This window comes from Protopterus annectens, chromosome 4.part0, assembly GCF_019279795.1.
Source record: "Protopterus annectens isolate FY-2018-M chromosome 4.part0, PAN1.0, whole genome shotgun sequence".
Lineage (NCBI taxonomy): Eukaryota > Metazoa > Chordata > Ceratodontiformes > Protopteridae > Protopterus > Protopterus annectens.
In genome coordinates, this window is record NC_056733.1 from 1,431,699,511 (window position 1) to 1,431,712,860 (window position 13,350).

The 13,350-nt window shown below is 44.3% G+C and overlaps 1 protein-coding gene across 1 annotated transcript in view; it reads left to right on the forward strand.

The window, feature by feature from the left end:
- The window catches only part of HSPA4 (heat shock protein family A (Hsp70) member 4), a 2,799,623-nt gene that overhangs the window by 607,101 nt on the left and 2,179,172 nt on the right, over positions 1 to 13,350 (forward strand). The window contains 1 exon segment of the mRNA XM_044069267.1: positions 4,678 to 4,720. Coding sequence (XP_043925202.1) covers positions 4,678 to 4,720 — 43 coding nt within the window.

Sequence of the window (13,350 nt, forward strand, 5' to 3'; positions counted from 1 at the left end):
CAGTGCAAATATGCAGGCACTATACACATGTACATGGAAATACACAGGTCAGATGGCTAGGGTCCAGTCTCAGCGCACACAAGTGTACAGACCATGTACCGTCAGGATGTACAATAACTGGATGGAAACCCAGGTGCTCATACCTGCACTAATACAAATGTCAAATAACAGACACTGAGCCTTCAGTCAGTGGTTCCATACTTAGTAGGATGTATGCTACCTGTCCTGCCACCACAGTATCCCTGACATTTATGGGGACTCTCCCTCCTGTGAGAGTTAGTTTTGTGTGTTGGGGCTGTCTAGCATGGTATGAGGTATGAGCTTGCAGTGCTAGGGTGCTCCTGTGTGTCCTGTACCAGTCGTGTAGTACTGCACACATATCAACATCCTCAAACATCCGCATTGCAGAGTCCAGTGTGGGCAACATGCCACTTGCAGTTTACATGTCCATCATTGCATATCAATACTTTCATTACCTTATCCCCTGTGCTACTTATGTATGTAGCCTTCTGTTGACATCCTTACCACCAGTATGCCAACATGTGCAGATGATACACTATGGTACTTACCATGGGTGTAGACAACAGTACAAGACAATCATACCCTTACTGCATCAGGCATGCTGGGATATACCCACAATTATATCAGCACACAGTACTGTTAACAACATGATACTATTACTACACATCTATGTAGTCACCCTGTGCATCAGCAACATGTTAACCTGTACCTGCACTGATGTTACAGATTGCAGGAGGTGGCACAGTTTCATCATATGCACAGGGTGTGAACTTGGTATGCCTGAGTCTGCCATTGATACCACCAATTGACATGTATGTGTATGTGTGTTGGTGAGGGACAGCAGTACAAGGTGGGGCAATGTTGATGCAGTGGGTGCGTGTATACGGTAGCCCTAGGTGTTGTCAATTCGCATGTGTGTATGGATGCACACAGTTCCACCTCATGGCTGCCATATACTGGTGTTTGTGGACAGCCACAGACTGTTACAATCCTTTCCAACAGTCTCACTTCTGTCATGTTTCTGTATTTCAACAGGGATATATTTCACACGTGGTTTACTCAGCTTCTGCAGCTGTACTTTTCAGCTTGCTGCAGGTTATGTACTATTATATTACAGGTGGGACATCTGTATTTCAGACTTTATTTCAGACTTTTTCATTTTTCTGTTTGGATTACAGACTGCATCACACTTTTGTAATCAAGCAATACTTGCAAACCCTCTTACACTGTTACTTGCACATTTTATTACTTAGTGACTACACTGCACTCTTTTGCTAACTGTCATACTTTTATATTTATTTACAGTTACAGGGAGAGGATTACTGATCTTCCTGGTGGCGCAACCGTGGCAGCCTATCGCCATAGGCTCTACGGTTCGCAGAACGGACACCTGAAGCTGTAATATAAATAAAGTAATATTGGAATACACATCTCCATAATATCAGCTAGGTTAATTTCTTACATAAATAATTAGATGTAACTTACTCAGTAGTGGGGTGTTGGGCATTTGCCGGGCCTCCTGGATCCAACGGTTCAGTTGGTCCTGCTTCCGTCTCTTCAGGTCCGCATGGTGGTGATGGACCTGCTCACCAGTTCTTCTGTGGCACTGGTGAGATCATGAGCCAACCGTTCCCACGCCTCAGCCCTATATGCTCCCCACAGGACCTGGCTCTGCATGAGTTGGGCCTCATGATTGTGGACAAGGAGCCAAACCATATATTTGGACTCCTCAGCGCCCCACCTCTGTGCTCGAAAGCAACTACCCTAACCTACACCTGTCATTCTGGCTGCAAGTTGGTTCTACAATCGGTTATGCTGTGTATTCCCGCCGATGGGGCTTATATATGCCGTTTTTCCCGCACTTATCTGTGATTGGCCATTTTGGAATTGTATCAGCTTCACAAAACCTGCTTTGTCATGCTCCTCTTTCTATTCATAGGTTCATAGGTTCATACTAGGCTATCTGCCCTAGGGCATTTATAAGCCTAGCCAGAATGTGTTTGGCTTTCGCCACCCATTTTAAATTTATTTTGCTATGCCCTTTTTCGAGGTTAGTATACTGTGTCTCTGTCTAACAGTGACACAGAAGTGATACCAGGGTAAACCTACGATCTCCCATCGACTCATCAAGATTCCTCTTGAAGAGAGTCAATGAGGGACTCTGCCTAACCTGGACTCGGATTTTATTCCAGAGTGAAGGGAGCCTCTGGGTTATGAATCTGTCCCTCCAGCATGTCCTATTTATTTCAGTGCTGAGGTTCAAGTCTCTCGAGCACATAGCCCGATGGGATTTGGATTTTCTGAGGTGCAGCATGTCCATTAATTCCGGGTTGGACATGGCTTTATATGTCAGGCACAGATCGCCCCTGAACAGGCGGTATGCCACTGAGTAGAGCTGGAGTTTCTTTAACCGGGCAGCATATGGCATCTGTTTGAGCCCTTTGATCCTCTTGGTGAGGTACTTTTGGTGTCTTTCCAGTTGCTGCAGGTGTCTGGTAAGGTACATCCCAAAAGGGGCATTGTACTCAATTATGAGCCTGATGAGGGATGAGTAAAGAGGCACAATGACCTCCCCTGATCTAGATGTGAATCCCTTCATGATTAGGTGGGCTATATAAAATGTTTTTCTAACCACTTTGGCCACGTGGTTGTCAAATGAGAGATTGCTATCAACTTGGGTCCCCAGGTCCCTAATTACTTCTTCTGTACTTAATGGATTACCACCTATGTGGTAATTTGTGGGCACTTTGTTTTGCCAAAGGGATGACTATACACTTTTGGCATTTAGCTTGAGGCCATGGCTCTGGCACCAGTTGTCTGTTTCTATGAGGCCCTTTTGGAGGATGCTTGTGTCAGCTGGAGAGTCGATTATGGCGCCCAGTTTGCAGTCATCTGTGAACTTGGTCAGCCACAGTCCTTCCGTGTTGGCCTGTACCTCCGAGAAATATATACCGAACAAGAGAGGTCCCAGGACTGAGCCTTGTGGGACACCACTTGTAACTGGTTTGGAGTCTGACATGACTCCAGCAATTCTAACCATGTGGGTTCTGTCCTTGAGCCAGTTTGCAATCCATCTAGTGACATAGGGGTTTATATTTAAGCTGGTGAGCTTATCTATAATGCCCAGGGGTATTGTATCGAAGCCTTTTGCGAGGTCCAGGTAGGCTGTGTGGACCACCTTCCCTCGTCAATGGCCTTGGTGACTGTTTCAAAGAAATCAACCAGGTTTAATAGGCAGGATCTGCCCTTAACAAAGCCGAACTGGGTAGGATCCAGTGTCTGTAGGTCCCCAATATCTTTATTTATGAGGTCCATGATGATCCTTTCCATAGCTTTGCAGACCAAGCTAGTCAGGCTTATGGGGCGATAGTTTCCAGGATCCGTTGAGGCACCACCTTTATGGAGAGGGACCACTGTTGCTGTACGCCACTCTTTGGGCACATATCCTGTAGTAAGGCTGAGATTGAACAGTAGTTTTATGTTTGGGTTCAGCTCTTCTTGGAGTTCATGTAGGATGCAGCCGGGGCACCGTCTGGTCCCATTGATGCTGTGTTTTTGCTTTGGAGAGGCTCTTACCTGAGCATCTGAGATGTCAGGGGGGCAGCACTCTGCTGGGATAGATATTTGCCCTTTTGGTGGGGGGGGGAGAAGTTTGTGCTGAACCTGTCAGTTAGGATGTTGGCAATGTCTGTGGGTTCAGTGTATTTTTTGTCATTTTGGACTAATTCTGAGCATATCTGGGAATTCCCACCCAGGTTCCTAACATAACTAAAGAAAGCCTTGTGATTATCCTTAGTGTCCTGTGCAATTTTTCTCTCGAAGCTGGCCTTAGACAATTTTATGAGTGCCTGTAGTTTTTTGCTAATTCTGATCAGTGATGCCTTCCCTTTTTGGGATTTTGCTCTGTCATTTAGTAGCTTCCTCCTTCTATTGTATAGTTTGTTTATGGCTGGGGTCCACCAGACAGGACGTCTGCCTTTGGAGGATTGGATCTTGGTTTTATTTGGGATCGCATGATCCATGCATTCCTGAAGGTGTTCATAGAATGTGTTTATAAAGGATTCTGTGGTCTGGGCCATATTTTCCACAGGCCCGAGGGCATTGAAGGATTCCACCTCGGTTTTGAGGAGTGTGAAATTTGCTTTAGAGAAGTTTTTCACTGTGGTTTTCTGGGCAGGTGGGTCGGGATGTGAATATCCAGTGAGATTAGTTTATGGCCTGATCTTACCAGTGAGGGATACACTTCTGGTCTGGAGCATAGAGTCCCCATGTTGGTGATGATCAGGTCCAGTATGTTTTCCCCTCTTGTGGGAGTGGTAACAAGTTGTTCCATAGCATTTGAGGTTTTAAATTCTAGGAAACTTTGGGCTAGGGTGTTGGAGCTAGAGTAATGCTCCCAGTCTATGTTTGGGTAGTTGAAGTCGCCCAATATAATGGTGTTTGGAGAGACCTTCATATTTTCCAGTGTTCTCAGGAAGGCTGAGTGGGGTTCCTGGGTTTGGGAGGGTGGTCTGTAGCAGGCTATAAACTGGAAGGCAGTTTTACCCACTGTTAGTTGCACATGGATAGTCTCTGATGCTTCGTGCTTTGCCACCAACCTGGAGGTGTGGGTATCTTTGATGAATATCGATACTCCCCCTACATTTTGTGGTTCAGTCCAGGTTTTGAGGCCAAAAAGCATGGTATGAGGTATAACCTGGTAGTGCTGGGGTGCTCTCGGGAGCCCTGAACCAGGTTTCTGTTACTGCACAGATATCAATGTTCTCCATGCTAAGGAGAGTTTTGAGTGCATGCATCTTGAGGTTTAGACTTCTGGCGTTGAGTAGCATTACTCTTAGTTTCTTATCCCTTGTGATACCTATAGAGGTGGGATTGTCTTTTGAGCCTTGCCTAAAAAAGGCACTATGGGGGTAGCAAGAGCCTTTGCCAATATCCGAAAGCCCAGGGGTGACAGGTGCAAGCCGTCCCTAGTGAAGCATCATAGCTTGTCGAGCATATCATCCCAAGCTGACAGGCATTGGATCCTCTTTGAATGACACCAGTACTTAAGCCAATTGTTGAAATTGATCCTCTTGTCTTCATATTGTGGCATCATTCTTGGTGAGGGTAAGATACTACTCAAGGTTAGGGTCATACCGGCCTGGGCTACATGCTCAGAGAGCTCCTTTATGTCTCTTTTCATGTAGTCCAGTGAGGTACGTCTCAGGTCATTCACACCAGCATGGACAATGACTGAGTCATATTTGTACTTGCCTTGGAGTGACCTGAGTGCTTGTGTTATGTGGTGGATCCTAGCACCTGACAGGCTGCTCACCGTGACCCTCTCCTTGTTCAGCCTGGTGAGCGGGACGTCAGTGTGCCTGAAGATAGAGTCACCTATTACAAGTGTATCAGGTGAGTTGTTTTGTCTTAAGGGCTGTGACTGTTCGGCACGCTGGCTTTGTGAGATATGTGTTGCACGTGTTTTGTTTTGGGGTAGCGGTTGCTTGGGTGTCTGCTTTGGAGGTCTCTGCTGCTTAGGCAGATCTTTATTTAGAGCCTCCGAGTATGTTTTTGTGTGATTATGTGTTTGGTTTGCTGTCGTGGTAGGTCTATGTGAGACTGGAATTGTAGTGAGTGTGGTTTCCTTCTCCTCCTGAATGGTTATGCCAGTACTGAGTTGAGAGAGCTTAGCCTCCAGTTTGGCTATATGGTTGCATCTCTCACATGTGTTGGATTTTGTTGGGAGGAGGAGAGGGTTGTCTGTGTACATGAGGCAGTTGTAACATTGCCTCAAGATTCCCAGATTCACCAGCTGGACCGGAGGAGATTGACAACTGACCTTTGGACATGCTAGAATAATATTGGGAATTCCTTAATAATTGAAAACAAGGGCCAGTGGGGAGTGAGGGTGTAGTGGTTTTAATTTTTAGTGCTGACTTATATAATTGCTTTAGTGAGCAAGTGCCAGGTAACTTAAGTGCAATGTGTTACAGGTAACTTAAATGCAAAAACGACAAACAGTAACTTTCTTTCAAGTGAAACAAGGAAATAAGTACAGTAAGCAATGCAGATATCACTAGTGATCCACAGAAGAGCTGAGAAGCCGCGTATTAGGTGGAATTAGCGTTCCAGGGAAATAACAAGCAAACAAACAACAAGCATATAAACAAAGCTAGATTCAGCAGCCCTGGATCTAGTCTATGCTACAGCAAACAAGATGTACCAATTTCAGTAAGATACAGTTCAAATATTCAGGCACTATAAACCTTTAACCAGAAATTCCCAGCTCAGAAGGGCAGAGTCCAGCCTCTTCTCCCACAAGAGTGCAGAATTCCTATATATTTGCTATTACTGTATTTCTAAGTGCAACTGTCATGGCTTAGTGGTTCAGTACCTTGATTATGGTGCATAGTATCCTGGGTTCGAACCTGGCCACTGCTTTTTATATTTTATGACTGTCTACACAGGCTAGGAGGTGTGTCTGTGTAAAGGCAGTTTTTTTACAGCTTGCTCAACGTTGCCCGTCGGTTAGCTTGTTGGTGCAGTGCGCAGCTCCGCGCAAACAGGTTACGCTGGTTTACGCGTCATTTGGCTATCAGCATGCATATTACGCTCAGCTCAGCTATGGGCACACAGTTTCAGCGTGTTAAAATGCTGCTCAACCCCGGGCACTCATTTTACACCTGTTAAACCACTGCTCACCTACGGGCACTCATTTTACACCTGTTAAACCACTGCTCACCTATGGGCAGATGCACTCAACTTGTTAAACTGTAGCTAAGCTATAGGCACATCTGACATTTTCTATTATTTTGTTATCTCATATTTCTTTAAAATAAATGGCCCATTTCATTACATTTTACATAAAATATAATTTTATATGTGTACATATATGTCAGGGACTTGTTTTGTGCTTATTTCACTAAAAATAAAAATTGATGTTGGGGGGGCTCGAACCATGACTGCCTGCTCTTCAGCCGACGTCTCTACCGCTACGCTATTGCTTCTTGGCTTACTTTGCATATGTAGTTCTTATATGCTTTTCCACTGACTGCTAACTGTGGCTAAGCTACGGGCATGCCCGCGCAAACGAGCGCACTCACGGGCAAACATCTTTACAATTTAAAAAAAAATATAACATGTTCATTTATATTTTTTTTATGTTCATAGTCTGTGGGGGCATGTGTTGTATTTATTCACATTTACACGGACTCTGTCATGGGGGTTTACTTTCAGGACTTTTACTCTTCTGGGGGCGTGTCCGTTTGCAGGGCTTGGCCTATGGACACACCCCTACTGTCTTCCACGGACCGTGTAAGCCTTAGGTGTGATTCAGCATGCCCTCATGCATATGCATGACATGCTGACGTCACACCGTTTAACTGCAGCCTCCGTGTAAGCCTTGTAACTCTTACACAGAGGCTTCGTGAATCCTGCCCACTGTTTTTACTATATAAACTGTTATTGTTTCCACAGTTAATTTATTGTAGTTGGCAGACAACAAAATACTATACCATTCTAATAAATTTCTATTAAATGCTCTGGATAAGTTAATATACTCAGCTTTTTTGCTTCTTTTTACTTCTGTGAGAGAGTAGATCATATTATAGTAGGAAAAAGATAAAAACCCCAAAGTATGTTCATTGACATTGGGCAAGATTCATCAACAGCTACACAACAGAGCACTATTTAGGGTTCGTTAAATGACTCTACATGCCGTGTGGAGCAGCAAAACAAAGGGAAATGGAGGAATATGCACATGACAGCATAAAGAGACAAATCATGTTAGGGGTCACTGCTATCAATGTACTGTATGTGCAAAATGCTTTACATCAAGGTCCTGCTGCTGCCAGATCTCAGGTATGAAGGAGAAGAGGGTTTAAACCCAGACTGACATCATGGACTACAAGACACAGACTGACTTATCATGGAGTACAAGACGCAGAAACTGCTGATCAATGCAAGGTGGACAAGGAAACATTGAGGAAATATGCAACCTCTGCACCCCCACCTCAGGCCGCAGGGAAATAGTGGGTTGCATATCCCAGTGGAAACAAAGGTATGTTTGACCTTACATATACTAGCTTCTGGTACTTTCCAGAGACCCACAGGGGGTATATGAGTGATGTCAAAGGCATCACCCTCTGGAATATGGTATCAGTTTTTAATTGCAATGCTATTACATGCAAGACATCACATCTGTTTCCCACACCACCCACAAGAGAGAGCAAGAACTGTGCAGGAATTCAATGCAATACTTAACTACTCTGAAGTTTTGGGGGTCATAGACTACACAAGCATAGACATAAAACTCCAACCCAGTAAACAGGGAAGGAGGTACATCATCAGAAAACGTTTCCACTCTATAAATTGTAAGGTTGTGTGTAATGCTCAAGAGTTCATCTACAGTGTGTGTGCAGGTAACCCAGGCAGTTTTCAGGTCATGACTCACACATATGGTACACCTATAAGCTATGCACCATGGCATGACACACATATGCTACACCTATAAGCTATACACCAGGTCATGACTCGCACATATGGTACACCTATAAGCTATACACCAGGTCATGACTCACACATATGGTACACCTATAAGCTATACACCAGGTCATGACTCACACATATGGTACACCTATAAGCTATACACCAGGTCATGACTTGGACATATGGTACACCTATAAGCTATACACCAGGTCATGACTTGCACATATGGTACACCTATAAGCTATATACCAGGTTTGCTAGGCACAACATTCCTCAGGGGCATCTAGTGAGGGATGCAGGTTATGCACTGGAGCCCTGGCTCATGACAGCCATGAGAAACTCACACAACCCCACTGAGCAATGATACAATGAGGCCCATGCTCAAACTAGGAATATCATAGAATGCATACTTGGATTGCTTTAATCAATCCAGAAATTCCCAGCTCAGAAGGGCAGAGTCCAGCCTCTTCTCCCACAAGAGTGCAGAATTCCTATATATTTGCTATTACTGCATTTCTAAGTGCAACTGTCATGGCTTAGTGGTTCAGTACCTTGATTATGGTGCATGGTATCCTGGGTTCGAACATGGCCACTGCTTTTTATATTTTATGACTGTCTACACAGGCTAGGAGGTGTGTCTGTGTAAAGGCAGTTTTGTTACAGCTTGCTCAACGTTGCCCATCGGTTAGCTTGTTGGTGCAGTGCGCAGCTCCGCGCAAACGGGTTACGCTGGTTTACGCGTCATTTGGCTATCAGCATGCATATTACGCTCAGCTCAGCTATGGGCACACAGTTTCAGCGTGTTAAAATGCTGCTCAACCCTGGGCACTCATTTTACACCTGTTAAACCACTGCTCACCTACGGGCACTCATTTTACACCTGTTAAACCACTGCTCACCTACGGGCAGATGCACTCAACTTGTTAAACTGTAGCTAAGCTATAGGCACATCTGACATTTTTTATTATTTTGTTATCTCATATTTCTTTAAAATAAATGGCCCATTTCATTACATTTTACATAAAATATAATTTTATATGTGTACATATATGTCAGGGACTTGTTTTGTGCTTATTTCACTAAAAATAAAAATTGATGTTGGGGGGGCTCGAACCATGACTGCCTGCTCTTCAGCCGACGTCTCTACCGCTACGCTATTGCTTCTTGGCTTACTTTGCATATGTAGTTCTTATATGCTTTTCCACTGACTGCTAACTGTGGCTAAGCTACGGGCATGCCCGTGCAAACGAGCGCACTCACGGGCAAACATCTTTACAATTAAAAAAATATATAACATGTTCATTTATATATTTTTTATGTTCATAGTCTGTGGGGACATGTGTTGTGTTTATTCACATTTACACGGACTCTGTCATGGGGGTTTACTTTCAGGACTTTTACTCTTCTGGGGGCGTGTCCGTTTGCAGGGCTTGGCCTATGGACACACCCCTACTGTCTTCCACGGACCGTGTAAGCCTTAGGTGTGATTCAGCATGCCCTCATGCATATGCATGACATGCTGACGTCACACTGTTTAACTGCAGCCTCCATGTAAGCCTTGTAACTCTTACACAGAGGCTTCGTGAATCCTGCCCACTGTTTTTACTATATAAACTGTTATTGTTTCCACAGTTAATTTATTGTAGTTGGCAGACAACAGAATACTATACCATTCTAATAAATTTCTAATAAATGCTCTTGATAAGTTAATATACTCAGCTTTTTCGCTTCTTTTTACTTCTGTGAGAGAGTAGATCATATTATAGTAGAAAAAGATAAAAACCCCAAAGTATGTTCATTGACATTGGGCAAGATTCATCAACAGCTACACAACAGAGCACTATTTAGGGTTCGTTAAATGACTCTACGTGCCGTGTGGAGCAGCAAAACAAAGGGAAATGGAGGAATATGCACATGACAGCATAAAGAGACAAATCATGTTAGGGGTCACTGCTATCAATGTACTGTATGTGCAAAATGCTTTACATCAAGGTCCTGCTGCTGCCAGATCTCAGGTATGAAGAAGAAGAGGGTTTAAACCCAGACTGACATCATGGACTACAAGACACAGACTGACTTATCATGGAGTACAAGACGCAGAAACTGCTGATCAATGCAAGGTGGACAAGGAAACATTGGAGGAAATATGCAACCTCTGCCGACCCCCACCTCAGGCCGCAGGGAAATAGTGGGTTGCATATCCCAGTGGAAACAAAGGTATGTTTGACCTTACATATACTAGCTTCTGGTACTTTCCAGAGACCCACAGGGGGTATATTAGTGATGTCAAAGGCATCACCCTCTGGAATATGGTATCAGTTTTTAATTGCAATGCTATTACATGCAAGACATCACATCTGTTTCCCACACCACCCACAAGAGAGAGCAAGAACTGTGCAGGAATTCAATGCAATAGCTCACTACTCTGAAGTTTTGGGGGTCATAGACTACACAAGCATAGACATAAAACTCCAACCCAGTAAACAGGGAAGGAGGTACATCATCAGAAAACGTTTCCACTCTATAAATTGTAAGGTTGTGTGTAATGCTGAAGAGTTCATGTACAGTGTGTGTGCAGGTAACCCAGGCAGTTTTCAGGTCATGACTCACACATATGGTACACCTATAAGCTATGCACCAGGGCATGACACACATATGCTACACCTATAAGCTATACACCAGGTCATGACTCGCACATATGGTACACCTATAAGCTATACACCAGGTCATGACTCACACATATGGTACACCTATAAGCTATACACCAGGTCATGACTCACACATATGGTACACCTATAAGCTATACACCAGGTCATGACTCGGACATATGGTACACCTATAAGCTATACACCAGGTCATGACTTGCACATATGGTACACCTATAAGCTATATACCAGGTTTGCTAGGCACAACATTCCTCAGGGGCATCTAGTGAGGGATGCAGGTTATGCACTGGAGCCCTGGCTCATGACAGCCATGAGAAACTCACACAACCCCACTGAGCAATGATACAATGAGGCCCATGCTCAAACTAGGAATATCATAGAATGCATACTTGGATTGCTTTAATCAATGTTGCAATATGTAAACACATTCGGGAGTGCACTGCAGTATAACCCAGGCACCTGTGCCAATGTAATGACAGTCGGTAACATGTTGCACAATATAATTCTCAGAAAATAGCTTCAGCAAGAAGAACAAGGGGCTGGACCACAGTTTTGAGGACCACAGCCAGGGCTAGCAGCAGCAGATACAAATGAGGAGTCTGAAGGAGAACCACCAGCTGCAGATGGTGCTGGCAGATGGAGGTGTGCACAGTACGTCCCAGCTCTAGCTATGGAAATATCCACAGCATCCCCTGACTCTAGCTATGGAGATGTCCACAGCATGCCCTGGCTCTAGCTATGGAGATGTCCACAGCATGCCCTGGCTCTAGCTATGGAGATGCCCACAGCATGTCCAGGCTCTAGCTATGGAGATGTCCACAGCATGCCCCGGCTCTAGCTATAGAGATGTCCACAGCATGCCCCGGCTCTAGCTATGGAGATGTCCACAGCATGCCCCAGCTCCAGCTAAGAGACAAAGGACTGCATACACAATAACTATCTAGGAAAAAGTCTGGGATCCCGTGCACCTACATATAGGAAAACTGATGCCTGTCAGACACCACAACGTTTACTTAAACATGTAATGGCTGTGTTCTGATAGCATCCAACAGGGACAAGCTCAAAGAACACAGCTGTTACCTGCAGTAATGAAAAAGTAAGTGTGAAACTTGTAACAGAAATAAGAAGGTTGCATAACAGAGTACTCTCCTATGGAAATATGTATGTACTCCTAAGCAGGGCAATTGCCTGAGGAGTACATTAATGTCAGTAATATCTGCTATGTCATATTTTGGCAATATACAGTTGTGTATTATAGCCAGTGTTGTGCATCAACCATTTCAACTAACCACCATCTATAAAACAAGGAACAGGTCAGTTATACCCTCATTTGCAGAACTACATCAAGAAGCAAGACTGAAGTACCTACTGTTTCCAGTGCTATAATGACAATACTAACTGGAATACTATGTGTTACTATAATATAGAAGTAATCCATTCACAAAGGAGTAGGAATAAGAAATTAAAAACCTGAGCTCTTCAATACATACTGATAAATGGAAGCCTGTAAATAGGCAAGCATCAGCTATCCACTGTGTGTTTCAGGTATATATGTGACCCTAAGTGACAAAGACGTGCAAAGGCAGAGATAGCCATCATCATTTGCACAGGGTTGGCAGGAGGCAGGAGGCCAAGGCCGACACCAAAGGAGTGAGAGTGTGCATGTAAGAAACACATATATCTCTCAGAGTATGTAGTGTTCAGGGCCAGTAACAACAGATGTACAACACTTGGCAGTACTGTTTGGATAGCTTGCAAGTGTGTGAGCTGGTACAGGAAAGTGATTTTTTTCCAAATTATGTGTGTCTGCATGAACACACAAAAGCACTGTGCTAGCACTACGTCCTGGCATCTTGGACAGGTGTGAGCCATGTATGGTAGTCAGTTCAGTGTTGCCACTCTGACCATGAGAATCATCTCTGCCAGCAGTTGCAATGCTACTTCCACAGCCCTGGCTGAAGTCAGGGTGCTCCCTGAATGTGAATGATGTCTGCTAGACAAGATCTCTTCATAACCACTTCCAGGACCACAACCTAGTGGCCTACCATGTCTGAGTGTGGACACTGCAATCACTAACAGAGCAGTGGAAGTAGTGTCACTACAGGAGCAGAATCATGCACTTCTGCTAACACAAGAAGATGTAGAAGCTCTCCAACCTAGTGTATATCCACCCCCATCAAACATTCCATCCCAG